This window comes from Carex rostrata, chromosome 9 (genome assembly GCF_964058835.1).
Source record: "Carex rostrata chromosome 9, lpCarRost1.2, whole genome shotgun sequence".
Taxonomy (NCBI): domain Eukaryota; kingdom Viridiplantae; phylum Streptophyta; class Magnoliopsida; order Poales; family Cyperaceae; genus Carex; species Carex rostrata.
This window is the reverse complement of record NC_135926.1, coordinates 6,035,633-6,058,113: the sequence shown is the minus strand read 5'-3', so window position 1 is coordinate 6,058,113 and position 22,481 is coordinate 6,035,633. Positions and strand designations below refer to the sequence as shown.

At 35.2% G+C, this 22,481-nt stretch overlaps 5 protein-coding genes across 6 annotated transcripts; 3 read left to right on the top strand and 2 right to left on the bottom strand.

The window, feature by feature from the left end:
• Positions 1-260: 260 nt before the first annotated feature.
• On the top strand, positions 261-3,182 carry LOC144559876 (putative LRR receptor-like serine/threonine-protein kinase At1g51810). The gene is made up of 9 exons (XM_078309028.1): positions 261-406; positions 566-1,106; positions 1,354-1,817; positions 1,923-2,058; positions 2,147-2,218; positions 2,302-2,370; positions 2,689-2,760; positions 2,895-2,966; positions 3,052-3,182. The coding sequence occupies exons 1-9, from the start codon at positions 322-324 to the stop codon at positions 3,077-3,079; spliced, it is 1,539 nt and encodes a 512-aa protein (XP_078165154.1). The 5' UTR covers positions 261-321; the 3' UTR covers positions 3,080-3,182.
• A 90-nt stretch (positions 3,183-3,272) lies between these two features.
• On the bottom strand, positions 3,273-5,772 carry LOC144559881 (B3 domain-containing protein Os03g0184500-like). 2 transcript variants are annotated; one of them, XM_078309034.1, is made up of 6 exons: positions 5,518-5,772; positions 4,995-5,087; positions 4,474-4,514; positions 4,205-4,379; positions 3,699-3,905; positions 3,273-3,492 (listed from the first exon to the last, which is right to left on the bottom strand). In XM_078309034.1, exons 1-6 carry the CDS (start codon positions 5,656-5,658, stop codon positions 3,454-3,456), a joined length of 696 nt encoding a protein of 231 aa, XP_078165160.1. In that variant the 5' UTR covers positions 5,659-5,772; the 3' UTR covers positions 3,273-3,453. The 2 variants fall into 2 exon arrangements, with proteins under 2 accessions (XP_078165160.1, XP_078165161.1); XM_078309035.1 differs by having other exon boundaries at positions 4,474-4,505.
• Positions 5,773-9,361: 3,589 nt separating this feature from the next.
• FLDH (NAD(P)-binding Rossmann-fold superfamily protein) lies at positions 9,362-12,461 on the top strand. The gene is made up of 5 exons (XM_078309030.1): positions 9,362-9,703; positions 9,970-10,098; positions 10,430-10,594; positions 11,009-11,314; positions 11,985-12,461. Exons 1-5 carry the CDS (start codon positions 9,419-9,421, stop codon positions 12,123-12,125), a joined length of 1,026 nt encoding a protein of 341 aa, XP_078165156.1. The 5' UTR covers positions 9,362-9,418; the 3' UTR covers positions 12,126-12,461.
• Positions 12,462-12,708: 247 nt separating this feature from the next.
• On the bottom strand, positions 12,709-17,959 carry ORC2 (origin recognition complex second largest subunit 2). Its single transcript, XM_078309029.1, has 6 exons — positions 17,744-17,959; positions 16,690-16,796; positions 15,336-15,468; positions 14,222-14,507; positions 13,752-13,979; positions 12,709-13,028 (listed from the first exon to the last, which is right to left on the bottom strand). The coding sequence occupies exons 1-6, from the start codon at positions 17,906-17,908 to the stop codon at positions 12,832-12,834; spliced, it is 1,116 nt and encodes a 371-aa protein (XP_078165155.1). The 5' UTR covers positions 17,909-17,959; the 3' UTR covers positions 12,709-12,831.
• A 2,127-nt stretch (positions 17,960-20,086) lies between these two features.
• Positions 20,087-22,257, top strand: LOC144559337 (pentatricopeptide repeat-containing protein At5g16860-like). Its single transcript, XM_078308350.1, has one exon. The coding sequence runs from the start codon at positions 20,133-20,135 to the stop codon at positions 22,008-22,010; it is 1,878 nt and encodes a 625-aa protein (XP_078164476.1). The 5' UTR covers positions 20,087-20,132; the 3' UTR covers positions 22,011-22,257.
• The last annotated feature ends 224 nt before the right edge of the window (positions 22,258-22,481 follow it).

Below are 22,481 nucleotides of genomic sequence, written 5' to 3'. Positions count from 1 at the left end.
GGTATATTTCTAATGCTAGCATAACGGTTTATATATCTAAATGGCAGTTAAATAATGAGAATATTCTTTTTAAAGGGACACGATCGAAGATTTCATGTAATGTTTCTGACAGTCAATGATATATGTGGGGACTAAATGATCTTAATCTAATCCAGGTTGGAACAACGTGGACCATTTCTCTCATGCTATTTTTAACCATGAAACAACTAACTGTCTCAATTTGCCAGTGAACCTCCCAGCAAAGGAAGGTAAAACCAAAGGGTACAGCGGCCATTGTTTCTCTTTGGTTTTTTTCACCACCTTAATTTTGGTCCACGAACAATGCCTCCTCTTTCATTTTCTCTTCTCCTATGGCTTCTCTCCATTAACTATAGCTCTTTCTCCATAGCACTTCCTCTTCCTAGAGGTATCAAATACTTCCTGATGAACCTTTTTTCGTTAAAAATTAATTAGGGTTCGATAATTGCAAGTGATCTTAGCAATTAAGTAGTAATAAGTTTCCTCCTTTAATTTTTCTGTATTTGAATATACATTTTTTCAATATGCTTATTACTTCTGTGGATAGGTTATTACATCAATTGTGGATCAACAGAGGAGGAGACATTAGGAAGTATCAAATGGATCGAAGATGAAGGGTTCGTTAAAACCGGGAACATCTCTCTCATCAACAAAACTGGGCTTATACCAATACTATCATCCGTGAGGTATTTCCCTGACACGTCAGCCAGGAAATATTGTTACTCTATACCAGTTATCAAAGGAGACAAGTACTTGATCCGTACCACATACTATTATGGCGAGTTTGACGGTGGTAACGAACCTCCGGTATTTGATCAAATAATTGATGGTACCAGATGGAGTATAGTTAACACCACCGAGGATTATTCAAAGGGTTTGTCAACCTACTATGAGATTATAATGGCGGCACATTCAAAGACACTTAGTATTTGCTTGGCCAGGAATAGTGCTACTGTTTCGAGCCCATTTATCTCCGCTCTTGAATTGGTGAATTTGGATGATTCAATGTATAACTCGACGGATTTTAAGTCCTATGCACTGATTACAGTTGCTCGCAACCGATTTGGTCAAAATGGTTCAATCGTCAGGTACTGAGAAGATACAACAAGTTTGCATATCCCTTTCGCTTAGATTTCCTTGAATTGATAATTCTTCATATTGGCCTCAATTGATATTGTTCCTTTCTATTTATCCCAAAAGACATACTTCTGTTGGGTCTGTTTAGTTCAATCTTGTACATGCATTCAGTGAAACAAGCTTTCCAATACCACATATGCCAGAATAACAACTTACTTGAAAACTTCAAATACAACTGCTTAACTAAAATTAAAACAGCTATCCAGATGATCCATACAACAGATATTGGGCTCCTTTCACAGACGGAAACCCGACAGCTGACTGCCACTCCAACATATCATCAAGCAATTTCTGGAACATTCCACCAGGGGTAGCACTGAGCAGTGCCATTACAACCAGTCGAGGAAAACAACTGACGGTTGAATGGCCACCGGCATCCCTCCCAAATGGTAGCTATTATGTGGCTCTCTACTTCCAAGACAACCGCACCCCAAGCCCCTGGAGTTGGCGCGTCTTAGACGTATCCATAAATGGCAACGATTTCTACAAGGGATTAAATGTGTCCACTGATGGTGTGATGATTTATGCAACTCAGCTTCAGTTGTCCGGGAAGACCCAAATTGCACTCACCCCTGACAATAATTCTCCTGTGGGGCCAATAATCAATGCTGGGGAGATGCTTCAGATCAAGCCCCTCGGCTCAAGAACTGCCACTAGAGATGGTAGTTGGTCTCCTATCTAGTTGTTGCTTTCTTCTGCTCATAAATTTGTCGAATGATTTGTTATTTTGTGTTTGATGAAATCGGTTTAGGCTTTTGCCTCTGCAGTGATTGCAATGGAGGAGTTTGCAAGAAACCTGAAGAACCCCCCGTCAGACTGGAGTGGAGACCCGTGTTCACCACATGGTAATTCATGGACAGGTGTGATTTGTTCTACGAATGATCAAATACGAGTTGAGTCATTGTAAGTTTAGGCCGTGTACCCAAGTATTATTTCCATCAGCTTCTACGAGGACTAGCTGTGAACAACTGTGTTTCTGTTTCTTTGGCAGGAATCTAACAGATGCTGGCCTGTCGGGATTTTTGCCTAGCTCAATTGCCAACATGACAGCTCTCCAAAGCATGTATGTAAATTTTAATATATTTAACTAAAGCAATTACTTTTGGGTATTGGTCAATTGTAACTTTTTCATCTCTATTATCATAGTCGGCTTAGTGGGAACAACCTCTCTGGTCCTATCCCAGATATGAGCAATCTAAAGAACTTGGTGGCATTGTAAGATTTTAAACTCTCCATTTCCAATTTTCCTTGTCTCCTAGGCAATATTTGGAAGGAATATTAATTAGAGAGATAAGGAGAAAACTCTTATATCTCTTGATTGTGCTAATAAGAATTATTCTCTAATAATTTATCTTACAAAACAAACATTGCTTTTTAATTTTGTTGTATTTGCATGCAAGATAAGAACTACCAGTAACAAAAACAACAATCATAATGGAAGTTGTGAGTACTTCTATCATAAAAATTATTCTCTTGAAGAAAGACACTAACGGTGAATAACAAGCAATTAACTTTTTATTTATTAATGTGAAGGCACTTGGATGATAATCAATTCAGCGGATCAATCCCTTCATCTCTTGGTGGGCTTGAAAATCTGAAGGAGTTGTGAGTACTTCTATCATAAAAAGTTCAATTCATACCAAATAGTGCAGTAAAGACCTCAAGTTTTCCACCAGTGACATCAATTTTTTATTCTACCATGTTATTCACTTATAAGACAAATTGTTATATAATTACAGATTCCTACAAAACAACAACCTTTCGGGCAAAATCCCAGACAGTTTGAAAAATAAATCTGGGCTTAACATGAAGTAAGCAATTTTTCTGACGTAATTTATATATTTGGGAATTGGTTTTCGATTTAAAATATGGTGACATAATTATTTATATTTTCAGGACAACTGGAAATAATTTGGAGCCATAGAGACCTCAAATTGGGAGAGCAGTATTTGACTTCTCTCTAACCAGAAATTAAGAGTATGATTTCTCCATGAAAGAAAGATGGTCTAATGTGTGTAATATCTAATGTTATTGTCTTTTATGTATTATCTGTTAATAAATCTAGCATGTCTAATGATAGCTTCAGAGCCATGCTCTTTGCCTTCATAAAAATAGAGTTTGCATTAGCATCTGATATCAACAAATTACAAAAGGTCAAATGCATGTTAAAACTCTCTACTCCCAAAAAAAGACGAGAACAAAGGGAAAAGTTATACTCTGGTTCTGAGCAACCCAATAGTAATACCAAAACACCAATTTCTCTTGCACCGAAATTTAGAGTATTATTACAATTCTACGTCAACTACTGTCATGATTAATGGCTCTAATTATATAAACCTGAAACAGAGACAAGAAAAACAATGAGAAAAAAAAAATACATCTTCAAACTTATACAATCAAGAAAGTAAAAAATTATAGAGACTTCATGATATACCCCAGGCATCCATTTCTTTGTAAAAAGAAACTCCCTTTTTAAACTTGAGCAAACAATGGCCACGTGTTCAATGACTTGGTCATTAGTAAAATGACCAAAAAATAGTTACCTTGAATGTAGTGGGCTTGATCAGCTGAAAAACACATGCATCGCCGTCTATTAGTTTGTGTGCCACAGCAAATCCCTGCCACCCACCACTTAAAGCAGTTCTCCCAGCAAAGTACTTGGTATCGAATTCATCTCCTTGTTCGTCAACTAGAGTCACCGTGCAATCATATTTAGGGAGATGACTTGTGCAGAATTGTTTTATAAGGCCCTGAAGAATGGTTAATAGATGATTAAATTACATGATCATAGTATCTGTTCCATACCAGTCAGGTCTTATACCAATATCCATCTTTAACCATTTCACCCCTCCAAAAGGATATAAGAAAGAAAAAAGGGGATTTGTTTGTACATATATTTTGCACGGTATCATGCCAGTTGGGTGTACCAGCTGGTTTTCCATCTAATACAAAAATCCATCATTTTGGTACCGTATTCTCTCTGAAATATGAATAATCACGATGAGTAAGATTGCTAGTTTTATTCAAAATCAAATCTGTGATTACATACAAACCAAAATCCTCTAGTGACATGCGAATGAAGCATTGATCTGATGAAGCTGGGAAATGTGGGGTCAAGCTGTGACTCAATCTCTTGAGCTGTCCTTAGAGCACGTTCTTTTGCTTCATAGGAAATATTCGGCTGGTTAATTAGATATGACCTGTCTGATCTAACTTGTATGATCCTATGGGGTAGGAGGAAGAAAGGTGTTATTTTCTCCTATACATGGAGATTATCATTAATTTTTTTAGATTTGGATTAAAAATGCAATGAGGAACCTTCTTGGTGTCTCCATAATCTTCTCTGAAACCTGTTCAAACTGACGATTACTCATTTTAATAAGAAAGAAAAAGAACAACTATTCAGAAGCAGCTTGTACATTTATGTTGTAACTAGTGAGGCCGGAAATTTATAAGTCTAATCTATGCAAGTCAGTCATTCGAGATGCCTCAACAACAGTTCATCATATTCCAAAAGTTAGCGAGATATTCATCTCAGAGCTCTATAAATAGATAACACTTATAGCAACAAAAGGACATCAATATTTTCCCACTTAAAGAGTATCAGAAATTGTTGTCACTCACATATAATCTTCCTGCAGTCCCCCTCCACACACACACACACACACACACACACACACACCCAAACCCACCACAGTACCACACACACTGGTTAAATTAGTATGTGGTGAAATAATGTTGTTTTAATCATTAGGTACATGCAATGTTGTTTTGACATCGTCAAACAAAGGATTGTATGAAACAACAGAATAATTAACAAAAAGGGGAAAATTGCATACTTCAAGATAATTCGCCCCTTGTAATTTAGCAAGACGCCCAGATCTCCTTGTTGGTGTCACTTCGACGTCAACTTTAGGCCTCCTCTGTTTAATCTAAAATAAGCCAAATAATGCATAATACTTTTATATAAACCTCAACAAATAACCAGAGATACTAAAATGGATAAGTTGGCCAGATAATGCATGCATGTCCCTACTAAAGAAACCTTAATGTGTATCTCTAAAGACAAATATCTCATCTGATGCCTCTCTCTCTTCCATTTTTTTTCAAAAATGCCCAAATCAGTACTCATTTTTCCCACTTATTATGTTAAGAAAAATGACAGAAAATAATATGAGGGACATTATCCCCGTTTTGAGGGACATATGAAATCAATTTAGCAATAAAAACAAAGGAACGATAATAAAATTTTAAGCAGAAAAAATGATGAGAAGTAAAGATACAAAAAAAATTTCCTCAAAAAAAAAAAGATACAAATAATTAAAATAAAATAAAATTGAGTGGTGAAAGGGGATTAGTGACCGAAGGTGGGGTTTTGGGAGGTTGAGGCTTCTGAATTGCGAATGAGAGGTGGTGAAGGTTTAGAGCTTCAAGTTTCTTCTTGTTCTCTTCAATATTTCTCTTTCGTGCTTCCTCGTAAGAAGCTGCTCTTTTCTTCGCCATTGATTGCTGAATGACTGTGTATGTGTGTGTTGGAGAGAGAGATACTGAAACTCGAGAAGAGAAATAGTGGAGCAAAACAAATTAAAAGATTGGAATTCAAATTTGCCTCGGTAATGGTGGAGTCGACCGTTGGAGCTCTTCTGAAGAAAGGTACATGACTTTTATTATGGCAGGACGCCAGGACCCATGCCGAGGCGAGAGCTTGAATTCTTGAAATAATCCATGGTTCTTCTCAAGGGGATCAGGAGGATTTTAATCGGACAACTCCCATTGCTTCCGACGCGAAAACTTTCTCAATGGGGAATATCAGAACCGCACGATCTTGACCCACATACGAGACACTGGGATTCGGTCCGTTCGGATCTTTCGACGTAAGGACCCAAGAGGAAAATTATAGATTTGGGTGATTAAAGGAGAAAAATGAATTAGACATATACGGATTTGGGCTTCCATAGCCCAACTAAAAGTCCAACACATGTCCCTTACGAATTTTTTTTTTTTTTCCGATACAAATGGCATCGTTCCACGGTTCCGCCAAAGGGGATAGGATGGGATTTAGAATCGTTTAGTTTTACATTATTTTTAGTCTTGGATTATATCGAGTTAGTTTGTCGTTACAAACAAATCGAGTTCCAGCCTTCCAGGCATGACTTAAAACTAACAAATTAATTTTGGTGTTTGTACCACTAATTAGAAGGTTACGATATTTCTAAACCATGTCGGGTATTTTTAAAATCTTAATTTTGGTGTTTGGACCACTAATTAAAAAATTACAACAATTCTAAACTATGTTAGGTGTTTTTAAACCTTAATTTTGGTGTTTAGACCACTAACGGGCAATTTTGAACAATGTCGGGTATTTTTAAAACCTTAATTTTGGTGCTTGGACCACTAATTAAAAAATTACAATAATTCTAAACCATGTCGGGTATTTTTAAAACCTTAATTTTGGTATTTAGACCACTAATTAAAAAGTTACGGCATTTTTACCATGTCGGCTATTTTTAAAACCTTAATTTTGGTGTTTGGACCACTAATTAAAAAGTTACGACAATTCTAAACAATGTGTGGTGTTTTTACAACCCTAATTTTAGTATCTGGACCATTAATTAAAAACTTACGGTTATTCCAAACAATGTCGAGTGTTTTTAAAACCTTAATTTTGGTGTTTCTAACATTTCCTAATAATTTCTAACCATTTCTAACATATTTTTATAATTTATAATAATTAGTAAGAATCAGTGTTCTAAATAATGTAGCGGTGCTATAGTGTTTTTGGACCCTAAACGCTAAGTTATGGCATCAAAACGCGTTATTTGAGTTACGGGCGCTATAGCGGTAATAGTGGTCCGCTATAGCGCATAGCGTGTAGCGCATGCTATGCAACATGAGCTTTTTTCTTCTTCTTTTTAATTTATATGGGCTTTAAATAAATGCTCATATTAGATATTAACCGTGATTTTTTTTTTTGCAATTGACGCACTAAACTTTATATTAAACTATTAATTATTAAATGAGAGATCCATCGAACGAAATCAAATAAGGAAGCTACAGCGTGCTATGCAACATGAGTTTTTTTTTTTCAATTTATATGGGCTTTAAATAAAGGCTCTGATTTAATATATTAAGATATTTCTTGAAGTAACAAAATGATACTTACTATATGGCAGTTTGAATATTTTAAATAGATTAAGATAGTTAATTATGTCATGATGTCTAGATTATTTTGAAATTTAAATAAAAAAAAGATATATTATGTCATGATGCTGAATATATTTTGAATAGAAAAAAGTCGATAGTTTATGATATTAGTTACTATGGACATTTTGAGTTGCAATTTGGAATTTGTATTGATTCAATATGAATATTATAATTTTTTTAATTAATTTGATGTTATTTATTGTTCTATGAGACTTAGATAATGTTGATATTTAGTACAAATATATGATATAATTTTTATAAAAATAAAAAAAATGCTATGTAGCATAGCTTTCGTTATTTGCTATAGTTTTTTTGTAGGCTTCCCGCTATGACCCGATAAATGCTATTTAGAACCTCGGTAAGAATTAATATTGCAATCTAAAATAAAAATAATTAATAATATAATTTCTAAATAATTATTATTAATTCTAAACAATTTCTAACAATTTCTAAATAATTCCTAACTATTCCAAACAATTTATATTAATTCTTAATAATTTCTGAACTATTTTGGACTAAAAATATAAAAAACGAAAAAATTGAAGAACTTACATGAAAATTACTGTGCGGACAGTTGGAGAAAGAGAGAAAGAGAGAAAGAGAACAAAAAAAAAAAAAAAAAAAAAAAAAAGATGAAATTTTGGAATGAATTGGAGCAAAAACGCTATCTTTATGTCTCTATCCCTTTATTTATAGACAAAATCAAATCGTCCCACTGTAGTCCACGGTAGGACGTTTAGGTTAATTTTTAAATTATTTGAAATCGCAATATATTTTTCTTATTTCCTTTTAGTCTTTTAGGGTATTTAAGAAAAAATCGGCAACCATCGTATATTCAGAATTTTTTTTATAAATCATAATTAGAAAAAAAGATTTTTATGAAACCAATATAATTACTTCTTCTTTTTTCAAAAATCATAAGAATCAAAATGTTATTTCAATCTTTTTTTTTTAGACCGAAATGACATTTCGTCCAAGCCGTTTTCACAAATTTCAAGAAAAGAATACTTTGAAAAAATGTAAAAATATCTGAGACTAAAATGTCATTTCGGTCCTTATGATTTTTGTAAAAAAAATAATCATATTGATTTTATAAAAATCTTTATTCTAATTATGGTTTAATAAAAATTCGTATATTCGTATTCCAGTTCAAAACTTCAAACTCAATTGGGTGGAAATTTAACAGAGCAGTTTTAACCTCATACAGCGCACGTGGATATATAATACTGTTTTGATTCTATAATCGTGAACTGCGTGAAACAAAAATTACTCTGTTAAAATATTGGGAGAATTTCATATATACCACTAAAAAACTGTGAAATTACATATTTACCATCTAAATTTTTATAATTATATATTTACCATTTAAAAATCTAATAACTCACATATTTACCCAATATAACTTTAGTATATACCCAAAACTCATATTAATTATGTTTAATTTTCTTAAAACTATAATTAATCAAGGATTAACTTAGCACCATCTTTTTCTTTGCTTAGAACCGTTCTCTTTTATATCCAATATAAAAATATTAAAAATAGATATTCCAAACTGAGTCAATAACAAAACACATATTCTCAAACTCAGTTACTACTTTGATAATGGGTTGCGATATCATCCTCGAATTCAGTATGAGTTATTTTGTTGAAAAAGTTGGAGTGGTTATCTTGTTTTTAAACGATCAAGTCGGAGTTTGATTCCTTAAATCTGAGTATGCTACCTCTTCTCTCTGAGTTTAAGCAGGAGAGACGGGATGATGAGAGTTTAAATAACTTATTAATTATATTTATATAATCTTGAACTTAATTAGTCTTATTTTTTGATTAATTTGGTGAATATGTGAGTTATTAGATTTTTAAATGATAAATATGTAATTATAGAAATTTGATAATACGTAATTTCACGGTTTTTGAGCGGTATATATATATATATATGAAATTCTCCATAAAATATTTAATCGTGAGAGAAGTCAACACTTAATCAGGTCAACTTCGAAGCACAGTTGGTGTTTGGTTCATTTCTCCATAAAAGCAGTCCAGGATATCGACCAAACCAGGCATGAAAGTACTGCTGACCGGAGCGTCAGGTTTCCTAGGCGGAAAGTTGTGCTTGGCGCTGTTAGCGGAGGGCTACTCCGTGCGCGCCTTGGTGCGACGGAGTAGCGATCTAAGCTCCCTTCGTCCCAGAGCTGGCGGAGCTGAGCTGGCGCACGGACTGGAGTTCGTCTATGGCGATATCACAGATCTGGAATCGCTCGTGAAGGCGTGCGACGGGTGCGAGGCGCTATTTCATGTTGCGGCGCTAGTCGAACCGTGGCTTCCCGACCCCTCTCGATTTTACTCCGTTAGTTTTGGACTATATTTTAAGTCAAATTTCAGGGATTTCAGGGGTTAAATTAGGCCGAGGCAATTGATACATGTTGCCTAGTTGGGTGAAGAATTGGTAAAAGGCGTTGATATTTTTTTGTTGTCACTTTCCTAGTCAATTACAAGTGCGAAAGGAGTACCAATTTTGGAGTTTCCATATGCAGTGTATTTGCTTAATTACCCAGAGAAACCAGGTCTAATAAAAATATTATATTTTCTTTGTTTTACAATTCAAAAATGTAGGTCAATGTTGGGGGCCTTGAGAATGTTTTAAAAGCATTTGCAAAGACGGAGACAATGAAGAAGTTAATATATACCTCTTCCTATTTTGCAATTGGTCCGACAGATAGATCAATTGCAGACGAGAAACAGGTAAATCAAAGTTCTACACACTGGTTTTTCTTTCCTTAACTTTTTGCTAGCATTTACAAAAATTCTCAAAAAACGAAACTGTTATGTGACAAAGTTTGAAATAGCAGCAAGGTGATGCAAATTCTTACTAGGTTGACAAACCCCTGGGAGACATTCCAACAAAAACCGTGAACTATTGTACTGTCAAAAGTTTGTAAAAAAAAAGGCCCTTATGTACCACCAGTAAATTCAAGCAAATTTCTAAAAGTTTATTTAATGCTACTTAATAAAACTGCCGTACTGCACTTCTCTAGCAGCGGTACAACCTTAAAACTGATTTTTTTTATTGCAGATGCACCATGGAAAGTCATTTTGCACAGAATATGAGAAGTCCAAGTTTCTTGCAGATGGGATTGCATTAAAAGCAGCCGAAAGTGGAGTTCCAATTGTGATCCTTTACCCAGGTGTTATCTATGGTCCTGGCAAATTGACTGCTGGAAATGTTCTTGCACGTATTGTAAGTATATCTTCTTTGTGGATCTGTTCTATTTGATTATAAAGCTACAGGCATTGTAATATGTTGTTCATGCACAAATGAAACATGTGTCAAGAGCCAAAACAATTGAGAACAAAAGGGTGTATATCTGACAGGTACCACCAAGTAGTTTGGAACTTCGATAAGACCAACATCTATCTGTCTCAAACTATACCTGACCAATCCTCAAGTTTTGTAATCTATTATTTGTACTGGTTAGTTTGTTTTTCCTTCAGAAACCAAAATTTAGGATAATTTGTAGACTAAAATCTATTGAGTTTACCTCTGTAGTACTCGCCAGTACTGTAACCACTGAAAGGGGTTAAAGAATAATAATAATAATAAATCATTAAATGTTTCAGATCAGCTTCCATAACTTACCCTTTTTTTCTACAGTTGATTGAAAGGTTTAATTGGAGGCTGCCAGGCTATATAGGAAAGGGGCATGACATAAGTTCATTTTGCCATGTAGATGATGTGGTAAATGGTCATATTGCAGCATTACGCAAGGGTAAATTGGGTGAAAGATACCTTTTGACCGGAGAGACTGCTTCTTTTGTGCAAATTTTTGACATGGCAGCTACAATTACCAAAACTAGCAAACCACTTTTCCACATCCCGCTTTGGTTGATAGAAATCTATGGCTGGATTTTGGTTTGCTTCTCTCGGATTACTGGGACCCTTCCACTTATTAGTTATCCTGTATGTTTTAATTTCAACTTTTTTGTTTTTAATTTACAACTAAGTGTCCCTACAGAACAACATTCCTTTGTTTGCATGACAGTACTTTTCAAGTGACAACCAGTCTACTCCCTGAAGTTTTTGAGCTATTTACTAAAAACACCTAACTGTTAATCTGTACAATGGAAAAGATAAATACACTTTTAAATAATGAATTGGTTTTCTCTAACTCTAGTGAGTTACTGTTTGTCAAGTCCGCACTCAACTTAAATCAAGCTAGGTTGGTTGATATGCCAGATTCAATGTTTATAAAGCTGCTAGTTGTGGAGACATGGTTCAGGTATTGTTAATTAAATAATTAATAGATGCTATTTGGGTTTTGTCTTCTATTTTCAGCCTAATTTCATTTATAATAGTTGGTTGTTATTTGCCCATGACATGCAATATTAGGTTTTAATTGGAAGCATAAGAAATAGTTGGCTGCTAAATGAAAATACAGAAAAATATACCTAATTCCCATTCGAGGTAGCATTTTTAAGGAAAGAAATAAGGCTGAAAATAAATATATTGGACCTTTTCTCTTCTTTAGTAGTACATGGGATATCTCTCATTTTGTAAGGTACTTTGATAATCTGAAGTTTGCAAGGTTGTACAAGCAAATTTTCTTCACAGTATGCTTTTGTTATTACAGACAGTAAGGGTGTTGAAATGTCAGTGGGCATATTCATGTGAAAAGGCAAGAAAGGAATTGGGTTACAAGCCTAGAAGCTTGGAAGAAGGCCTCAACGAGATGCTTTCTTGGCTCAAAAGCTTGAAACAGATCAAGTACTGAGTGTGCTATGAGAACAAAGGCAGTTGACGAATAAATTTTTTTTTTTTTTGCACTGCAATTGTCTATAAGTTGTAGCTCTGGTTATCAAGTTTGCAATATGCAAAAGCTGAAATGACATGAATGCAGTTTTATTTACGAGGAGCGTTAAGTGCATTGTGCATTCCTTGCCTGCTGCAGTGGAGATGAGATGTAATTTTATATTTTATAAAAGTGTTTATTGATAATATAATTATTTATATCTTTATGTTGTTATAAATAATAAAATTTCAAAGTTGTATCTGTACTTATTTGACAAAATATTTAACTTCAAACTTGTGATCATTAGAAAAGAGCAAATGATGAAAACATTGTATATTAGATATCGAGTTCTGTGAATCGAGATACGAATAATGTGCTTATCAAGTATAACTATTTTTGGAGTAATAAGAGGTGCTTAAATAGTCCGTCGTGAATTCATTTAAGAGTTGTATACTTGTATGGTCATTTAGTAGCGGATTAATTGAGAATAAAGTTGTGGGGCTTTAATCATGCAATACAAAGTTTGTATCAAGCCACAGGAAAATGGAAAACCGGCTCAAATAGCTATAAATTTCAATGTGACTATCAATTCTGTTCGACAATAAAAGAAAAAGGTATATCTGGTTTAAGATACTATATTATCCAAAAGGATGTGAGCAGTCAACTTAAAATTACAAAATTATTCACTTCATACTAGATCTTGTAACAGCTTTTCGAGTGCATTAGATGGAAGAGGAATGTGGAGACAATCATGGCCGTCAGAATGTCGCCTCATCTTAACCAATTTGTGGTCCTTGAATTCTGTCAGGTGTGCATTCAATGTCACTTGACTGCTCACTAGAAACTGTTCACGGCACTTGGTATACAGCTCGCTGACATGCATACCTGATAAAGGTAAAACAACATCAGAGCATCTGTCTTTAAAGCAGAGGAGAAAAAGAATAATACTTTGCAATCTGATTGTTTCTGTATCTTTGATATTGCTTGGCTAGTTCAGTGTTCCACTAACGGTGGCTTGCAGGTAGGGCTAAATTGGGTAGCGAAGCTTAAATAGACAATTTTTTATAAAAAAAATATGGCTTGCTCCAAGTCCAGCTCAAGAGTCACGATAGATCTTGAACGTAACATAACACCATTCAACCTAATTATAATAAACCAATGAGTTTACTTGAGCAAAATTTGGATAACTGGTTGCAATTATTCAGGGTTAATTAATGGGGAATTTAGTATTTCAGAAGGCCGATGAGGGAAATTTTGCTCGAATGAGCCTTTGGTGCTCAATTGAGGATCAATCAAGTGAATCCTGATGCTTAAATGAACACTTTTATGGTTCAATTGAGCAAAATTGGTAGAATTTGAGCCTTTCTTTGCTCCCTTCAGGTCTAACTGATAGGTTCAGTTGAGGCTCAATTGCCCAGCTGCATGTTAAAATGCTAATTGATGGTTTAACGGAGAATTAATTGCACAAGTAAGGTTAATGTAGCAAATTGGGCTAGTACGAGACCTGGAGATTACTGGCCAATTCAGAATTATTAGGCTCAACTCTGTTGTTCTGAGAGTAAACTGAATATTAATTGAATTAAGCTTATGCAGTAAGAATTGACTTGCCTTCTTCCTTTTCATTGGCTAATTGGAACTCAGCTAAAACTCTGAAAACACTTTGTGCATTAGGGGTCAAGCTTTGAAGCACCACCAAGGCAGTTTTTGTAGTCTGTACATGGCCGCAGCTGGAGAGTATTAAGGGATTAAATAGACCTTCAATTTTGTAAGGAACAAAGGTTGGTACATGGTGCCAGGACCACTTGAATTGTGTATGCACCATCTTCTTGTCCCACACTGAGTAGAAAGTCACATGTAATTAATAGAAACTTGTTAAAGGCCCCTGCAGTTTAACACGTGAAATTGCAAAATAACCCATCCATTTCCAAAGGTGCATTCTACTTCTCTTGTGCTTAACCACATCATTAAAGAGAAAAGGAAGGCAATTCTAAAAAGGAAAAGAATTGGGTTTTCTGAATTTCAGAAAAATGAAGTTCTGTTTTGCAAATTATCCTAGTACTAGAGATATTGAAGCTTACACAAAGGTGCATTGACATGGTCGATAGACGCAACCAAATAAATGCACGAACAGCATGAAACCCTCGCAAGATGCTGCTGTGAATCAGGGTCCCTCAAGGCAGGCCCATCTATGTTATGAACTAAGAGGCACACTGAGCAGTTACAATCATCTGATATGTCATCTATGAATGTGATGATCTCGTCTATGGATTTGGACCCACTTGGAAGCTGTGTGTGCTGCTTCTTAGATGTTTTGCCTTTGCATTTATAATGTTCCCATAAAATCTCAGCTATTGTAGTCATAACCTGGAAAATTAGGATGACTTAGAACGAAACTAGCAAAAAAAAACACCCAATATTGGATTTTTTGTTTATTTAGAAATAAACAAATGGATTGAAATGAAACAAGCACCTTCGGTTTTTCAGAAGGTTAGGTTTAAGGTTTAAGGTTTAAGGTTAGGTTAGGTTTAAGGTTCAGGGTGGAGAGTTTAGGTTTAAGGTTCATGGGTTCATGGCATGCTTCCACCCTCTGTTTTTCAGTCCCTTCGGTGCTTTTTTGGTCTAAATCCATTTGTTTATTTCTAAATAAATAAAAAAAATCCCAATATTGTATCACACAAGCAAATGAACATCTAATATTTATTGTATTTGCTACTTAGACCCAGAAAATTTGAAGAGATCTGCAAAATAGCTGTTGTACTAATTTTTATAGAAAAGGGAAATGCAGTATTGCAGTTTTCCCAAACCCCATAAGCAACACCTAAAATCAAGTTGCAAAATAAAAATCAGATTTTTCAGCCGAAGAATATATGATGAGTTTTGTATTCATATGTAGGGGCAATTTAGTCCTTTTTATTCACTTAACTGTAGTTTCATTAGGCAGTTATTTGCAGATAAGCAGAAAACATCGGGGTATTGACTGCAAGTCTGCAATGACCAATATTAGGTGCAAGGTGCAAATTTCATGAAAGATAATTTTTTGCACAAGGAGAAAGCCCCAGAAACAATAGCTAAATGAAGGACTACATATGGTAAAGTACCAATGCACATATTACCATACCTAGAAGAATGGCACCTATATTTTGACAATAAAAAAAAATAATGAAATTTGATGGTGCAGAAAAGTGAGTGTACCTGCTTTAGGTTAACAGATGTAAGGTAACCATTAATAACAACCACGGTATAAGATATTAGAGTACTCGAGGCAAAATCTTCAAGTAATGTCTTCTTTGACCCAAATCCATACATTAGAAGGCCAAAGCCACATCTGTAATGGAAAAAAAGTCGCCAATTAAAATAGAGATAGGATAATTCATATGCATTCATTTATATCGACCAAGCCACACAAAAATAACAAAATTAAGAGACAAGCTAGGATCTCTATAAAGATACATCATACAAATAGTCAGAAGTTTATTTACTACCAAAACAAGGTAAAGTGAAATAGTTGACAGTTTATGCTGTTGGGAGTTCAAAAAGTTCATGTATGCAAGGGCTGACCTTTATACTGGTACCACACAGATAAACACTGAGAAAAACTTGCCAAAGGAAAAATTATTATGTATAGTATTAATACATTAGTATTATAGTACTATGAAAATAACACCTGCCATCTCTCATATTTGTACCAAACGGTCTAACATTCAACATCTTTTGGGTTTTTGAGAGTAGCATCAAATAACTAAAGAAAAATGAAGTTAATATGTTATAGCTAATGGACTAGTAGCTCAACTAGTAAGGTACTGGGATTGCTTCCAAGAATCACAAATTCAAGCCCTAGGCACAAATATGGATGTGGGACTTCAGCCTTCCCATTCAATATAAGAAAGGTAAATTACACAAATGGTCCATCTCAGCATCATTTAAGCCTTGCAAATAGCGTGGATGATATCGCACAAGTAAAACAGACATCGATCCCAAATGAAATGTCATTATCAACGGCATCATATATCAATTAAATGGATACTAGCATTGATGTCCATGTAACTAAAAATGGAATTTACATGATCTTTTCATGGATAATGCTACAAAACTTGAAAACTAACATACCAATCATCTTTTGTTGGCTTTAGCTTAATTTGGGTGTCGGAACTAGATGGCTTAGTTAGGGATGCACATATCAAAAGTAACTAGAATATCTTCTCAGTCGCTCAATTGCAGAAGTGATACATTTACATGTCAAATTTTAATTAATTTAGTATAAAGATTATTTATAAGTTAATTACAATATATTATATATTTCATATGTGAATGCATCACTCGTGAAGTAGATTGGTTTCGATGATTTGTATTCATCATTTGAAGTCAACCCGATAGGTTTTGAAGTTAAGTTTACCAAGTGATATGGCGAACTTAAGAACATCCTAGTTCTACACTTGATTTGCAGCCAAGAAAGTGTTGTAGGCAAGAAAAGATAGAAATTGTTGTAGCCAAGAAATAATTTTGCTCTTTTGGGTTTCTGTTTGTTGCTCCATCAAATTTACCTTACCTGAGCTCAAAGAGCCAATTGGAGTAGAGACTCTTGTAGCTTTCCAGAAGAGATCCTATCTCTTTTTCATGCTTTGCTGGTATTTCAGATAAAGATGCTCTCAGTAACTGCAGTTAACAAATAATTAATGTCTGTTCTTTGCATTCATGATTTATGTACCAAAAAAGTAAAAGTAGCATTGTAAAAGCTGGAGAAAAATATGCGACCCTAATAATAGTTCTTCTAAGGTATGGTAAATCACATCATTCTAATGGCACAGTTCTGCCATTACTGAATCCTAGCCGTTCAATTAAAAATTGATGATCTAAACAAAATCAATAACCCAAAACACTACATTTGCAAAAACAAATTATTTATATCAGATTGGATGTAGTGGCTTGGATGAGTATTGGCACAACCATGCATCAGCATTCCTCAGAGGTGAACTTGAAGGTATGTCCTGTGTTGTATTGGTGGTGCACTGGTGCTAACAAAATTAAAGATTTTTTAAGTTCAATCCTTATCCCTCTTTCCCTTTTTTTGTGTAATTGCAAGAGATCAGTGGCTTCCATTAGAAGTTTGAAAATGCTCTTGATGCCTACTAAAGATGCAAAAAATATATATTAAATATCCTTACATATGTCCGTACAGAATACTATTACACCCTCCTACAGCCATATGATAATTTTTCGTCCATCCTAAATGCACTAAATAACACTTAATTCATCTTTAACTGATGACACAAACTTCAATCAAATTTGCAAATTTCATTAACATTAGGAGACCTGTATCAGTAGCTTATGTACGAAACAAAAAAAAAAACAAAAAACAAAAAAACAAAAACAAAAAATACTCTGACTTAGTCAGCGGGAATTAAGATTGATAATTTTTAAGAGTCCGTATTGTACTATACCAGTACAAGCGACGCATAATTTTTTTTTTTTTTTCCTTGAAGTAGAGCAAACCCCCGTTACTCTCCAAACCCCCGAGAACCCAGATTTGGGGCGCAATGAACAAATTGAGGAAGAAGTAAAAGAAATAGAAGTAAAGCATGCGCAACACGAGAAAACCTAACCTGCTCATCGACTAGATTGATCTCTGAGACCTTCCTAGCGGCAGATCGCTTGCCAGAGGAAGATCCGACTTCCTTCGCAAGAAAATAATTCCTGGAAAAAGCGAGCTCCTCTTCCTCATCCTCTTCCTCTTCTTCTACTTCGACATTTTTCCTTTTCGGCGCCATTTTGCTAACATTCCTTCTAGTACGTACGAGAGTCGAGAGAGGGAGGGAGACCAGGATTACGCTCTCCCGCGTTTTTTTTTACCCTACTTCCCGCCTTAGTACTATTCCTTTTATGGGCTCGATCTCAGCCCAATGGTCAAACGTGGGCTTGGTTAATCTGTAGCACTTGGTTCACGACTGACGACTCTTTGTTTAAAATAATTTATTTTTAAGTAAACGTTAATATTTATAAAATGGCAAATGCTTCTGTGCATACAAGGACCTATTTGTAAAATGAACATATTTTTATTTTCAAAGTTCAAACAGTCGATCCGAACCGTTCAACTTGTTCTCCATATTAATATGTGCTTGGAGACCAAATTTTACATTTTTCTGAATTTTTTTACTATTTATTAAGATGGGTACAAAATTCAATGGTCTGAATTTGATATTTTTTGTACTCATCTTAATAAATAGTAAAAAAATTCAGAAAAATGTAAAATTTGGTCTCCAAGCACGTATTAATATGGAGAACAAGATGAACGGTTCGGATCGACTGTTTGAACTTTGAAAATAAAAATATGTTCATTTTACAAATAGGTCATTGTATGCACAGAAGCATCACTCTTATAAAATATATATATATATGAGTGGGGTTAAAATGCACCCTCCTTTTTGTGCTCCTAACGTGCACCCTCCCCTCGTTTCTTCATTTTTAAAGTTCAAATAGTTGATTTGAATCTACCAACGTGTTCTACATATTAAAATGTGCTTGGAGACCAAATTTTACATTTTTTGGAAATTTTTTACTATTTTTTCAGAATTTTTTATTAAACTAAACAATAATAAAAAATTCAGCACAGTGATGATTTTAAAAAATTCTGAAAAAATAGTAAAAAATTTCCAAAAAATGTAAAATTTAGTCTCCAAGCACATTTTAATATGTAAAACATGTTGGTAGATTCAAATCAACTATTTGAACTTTAAAAATGAAGAAACGAGGGGAGGGTGCACGTTAGGAGCACAAAAAGGAGGGTGCATTTTAACCCCACTCTATATATATTTAGGTTTCAAATTTATAACTTTCCATACAAAGAATGTTATTTTTCTTACTAGATTAAAAGGTGATTCTTAAATGAGGTTTTAAATATGTTGTATGAAATGTTTTGGAACAATAAAACAAAAAATAAATAATCATCGTTGGTCTTGTGGCAAAGACACATGTCATCTGATGTGAGAGGTTATGTGTTCGTAATTTGGATTAGAAAAAATCTTTCAGTGTAATAACATGAGTTTAAAAAGAATGTTAGGTAGCTTAACCTCGACTCTCTCATTCAAAAAAAAAAAATTGACTATTTGTAAATTTAGGCTACAAGTTAAAAAAAATAGTAATTTATTTATTTTATATCAATTTACTATCCGTATTTGTATCTATATCCGTTAATTAAAAAACAGATACGAATTTGGTATTAACATTATATGTTTCGAATTCACTTCGATTTCACCCCTAGAGCTAAGCCACCTCTTAATTGTAGAATTTTTAATTATGTATATTAAAATTAAATTAAATTTTTTTCTTCTTTAAATTTTTATTTAGTTCAATCCTCTTATAAAATAACAAATGTTTGCTTGTAATCCAATAATTAAAGTTATTCATTATAATTGTAGAAAAATTTGAATTTAGATCTCATCTACTATATTATAAATATTTACATTTTATTTTTCATCTCCTATCGCAAATTTTCTAGTTCGACAACTGAAAATGGGCGCTTTTTAAAATTTATGCAGTTCTAGTTGGACAGTCTGCGTCCAAATTCAAACTTTTTTAGTTACTTTAGAGATTTCGAATTCAAATTTGTATCCTCTGAGTTAACTCAAAATTTGAGTTTAGATCCCTACCGTCCGATTTAAATCTGTACAGATATTAAAGGGTGTCGTACATCACTGGTAAGTGGTATGGTACGGATAGAATTGGTGAATTCTGATCGGACAATCCTGAAATAAACTGAAAAGGTGGGAAATAAATCTGTTAGAATAACAGGAACCTGTTATTTCGATTTCAACTGTTCAAATATTTTCTTACACGAATCTCGATGAAGAATTCTTTTCATGCACGAATCGTGACGAATATCAACAGTTGGGATCGGAATAACAGCAGATTTATTTCCGAAAAGGTGTGTTAATGCATAATGCATAGGATGCGAGGTTAGTTTAAATCGGAACAATATATTCCAGGGACCCGCTGATGGTCCGTCCGATCCCGCCCATACGCCAGCTCTCTCTACCGTTGCTTATCGCCGCCGTCTCTGCCACCTTATCCCACCGCCAAACAATACAACTCCACCAGCACCTCCTTTCTCACGGTCTCCTCTCTCATTTCCACACCACCAAGCTCCTCCATCTCTACGCTTCCTCCCATGACCTCCGTTCCTCCCGCCACCTCTTCTCCTCTCTCCCCTTCCCTCCCTCCATTTTCGCCTGGACCTCTCTCCTCACTCTTCTCTCCCGCCTCCAGCTCCACAATGACTGCCTCTCCACATACTCACTCCTCCGCTCCTCTCCCGTTCCACCTGACAAGTTCATCTTCCCTCCAGTTCTCCGATCTGCCACCTCATTGTCCCAATCTCTCCCTCTCATTATTCCATCTCTTCATGCTGATTCGATCAAGTTCGGTGCTTACATGGCCGTACCAGTTGCCAATGCCCTTGTATCCGCATATGCAAGGTGTGGGGACAGAGCTGTCTCTGCTGCTCGTAAAGTGTTTGATTTAATGTCTGACCGGGATCTCCTGTCATGGAACTCCATGATTTTGGCGTACACTTCGGTCAGATTAATTGAACCGGCTGTTGACTTGGTTGGGTCCATGCGTTTTAACGGTTGCAAACCCGACCTCGTCACATGGAACACTCTAATTGATGGATACTGTCAAGCTGGTCGGTGCAGGGAAGCATTGAGTGTGCTTGATCAATTACCTGACCGAAATATTGTGTCATGGACAACAGTGATTTCTGGATTTGCTCGGTGTGCTGATCATGTGTTGGCATTGCAGCTGTTTAGAAGAATGATGTTAGAAAATCAGGTTCGACCTGATTCTGATTTATTATCATCTGTGATATCCTCTTGCCGAAACACGTCAGCTTTTTGTAATGGCCAAGAAGCTCATGCATATGGTGTGAAGACAGTGGATCATGAAGTGTTCTATTACTCTGCTGGACCTGCTTTAGTTACTATCTATGCAGCTTGTAGGAAAATCTCAGCCGTTGAATCAGTGTTTCGTTTGATGGACCCAACTGATGCCGTTGCTTGGAATGCCATGATCTCGGCATATGTACAATTGGGTCTGCACCAATCAGTGTTTCATTATTTCAGAGAAATGCAATTTAAAGGGTTTTATATTGACGAAACCACTATTGTTACTGTTCTCCCAGTATGTGACTTGACTTTAGGCAAGCAAATACATGGGTATGTGATGACCCACTATGGCAGGTCCAGTGGCATGGTCTCAAATGCTCTTATTAGCATGTACTCCCGAACTGGATGCATAGAGGATGCACGCATTGTATTTTCCAACATGCAAATTAAGGATACAATTTCATGGAACACTATGATCAGTGCTTATGCATCACAGGGGCTAGGCCCCGAGGCTTTGGAACTCGTGCGATTAATGTCTCTTACCGGGTATAAACCAGACGGTCTGACCTTAACTAGTGCGCTAATGGCCTGCACCCATTGCGGATTATTTAACGAGGGTCTCCAGTTGTTTGAACAATTTGTTAATGACAAGCATGTAATACCAACTATGGAACAGTATGCTTGTGTTGTTGATTTATTAAGCCGGTCAGGGAGATTCCAGGAAGCACTCAAGGTAATCAACAAAATTCCGGTGATGCCAAGTGCAAGTGTTTGGGGTGCTATCTTAGCTTCTTGTTGTTTGCACAACAATGTGGAGTTTGCAAGAATTGCATTCGAACAGTTGGTTTTGATTGAGCCAAGTAATCCCGGAAATTACATTACAATGTCAAATATATACACAAGCAAGGGGAGATTGGAAGAGGCGAGGCTTGTCAGAGAGATGATGGAAAAGAAGGATTTGGTTAAGCCTTCCGGGCGCAGTGAAGTCTAATCGCAAAGGAAGAGCATATGAGAGAAATTACTGTACATTCATTTGTTGCAATTTTAGCAACAGTGTTGAAATCTTGTTGCATATTTATTAGTTTAATAGTTTAGAAGGTTTTTGTTCATTTTTTGGATTTATTTATTTGCTTTTGTTTTGCAAATTTTGGGTATTGTTGGAACTTAATAGAAGTGATCACAGGAATAATTTTTCAATTTGATGGTTAAATTAAAGTGAAAGGATGTTCAGAAATTAAGTAAGGTGCTATTCAGATTTTCTTTTAATTTTGACTTGTGGAGTCAGAATTGGGGATCCGTATCCTCCCAGGTACCTGACTCAAGACAATTGAAACGAACGGCCCAGATTTACTCTCAGTCAGTGCCTATTCGGGATGGCGCAGGAGGCCAGTATTATTTGTGCTAAGTTAAAAGAATGATCCTGGACTGTCCATTTCAATTATACTCTCTGTCAGGTAACCTG

Bases quoted from the DNA above. Each gene is read 5' to 3' on its own strand.
- LOC144559876 (XM_078309028.1), top strand. From the start codon at position 322: ATGCCTCCTCTTTCATTTTCTCTTCTCCTATGGCTTCTCTCCATTAAC. The intron at 2,059-2,146 runs GTAAGTTTAGGC...TTTCTTTGGCAG, and splicing joins CAAATACGAGTTGAGTCATT to GAATCTAACAGATGCTGGCC. The intron at 2,219-2,301 runs GTATGTAAATTT...CTATTATCATAG, and splicing joins ATGACAGCTCTCCAAAGCAT to TCGGCTTAGTGGGAACAACC.
- LOC144559881 (XM_078309034.1), bottom strand. From the start codon at position 5,658: ATGGCGAAGAAAAGAGCAGCTTCTTACGAGGAAGCACGAAAGAGAAAT. The intron at 4,515-4,994 runs GTATGCAATTTT...AGTAATCGTCAG, and splicing joins AAGGGGCGAATTATCTTGAA to TTTGAACAGGTTTCAGAGAA. The intron at 3,906-4,204 runs GTATGTAATCAC...ACCATTCTTCAG, and splicing joins TCACTAGAGGATTTTGGTTT to GGCCTTATAAAACAATTCTG.
- FLDH (XM_078309030.1), top strand. From the start codon at position 9,419: ATGAAAGTACTGCTGACCGGAGCGTCAGGTTTCCTAGGCGGAAAGTTG. The intron at 10,099-10,429 runs GTAAATCAAAGT...TTTTTATTGCAG, and splicing joins CAATTGCAGACGAGAAACAG to ATGCACCATGGAAAGTCATT. The intron at 11,315-11,984 runs GTATGTTTTAAT...TTGTTATTACAG, and splicing joins TTCCACTTATTAGTTATCCT to ACAGTAAGGGTGTTGAAATG.
- ORC2 (XM_078309029.1), bottom strand. From the start codon at position 17,908: ATGGCGCCGAAAAGGAAAAATGTCGAAGTAGAAGAAGAGGAAGAGGAT. The intron at 15,469-16,689 runs GTAAGGTAAATT...TTTCCATTACAG, and splicing joins AATTGGCTCTTTGAGCTCAG to ATGTGGCTTTGGCCTTCTAA. The intron at 13,980-14,221 runs GTAAGCTTCAAT...CTTTCTACTCAG, and splicing joins CCATGTCAATGCACCTTTGT to TGTGGGACAAGAAGATGGTG.
- LOC144559337 (XM_078308350.1), top strand. From the start codon at position 20,133: ATGGTCCGTCCGATCCCGCCCATACGCCAGCTCTCTCTACCGTTGCTT.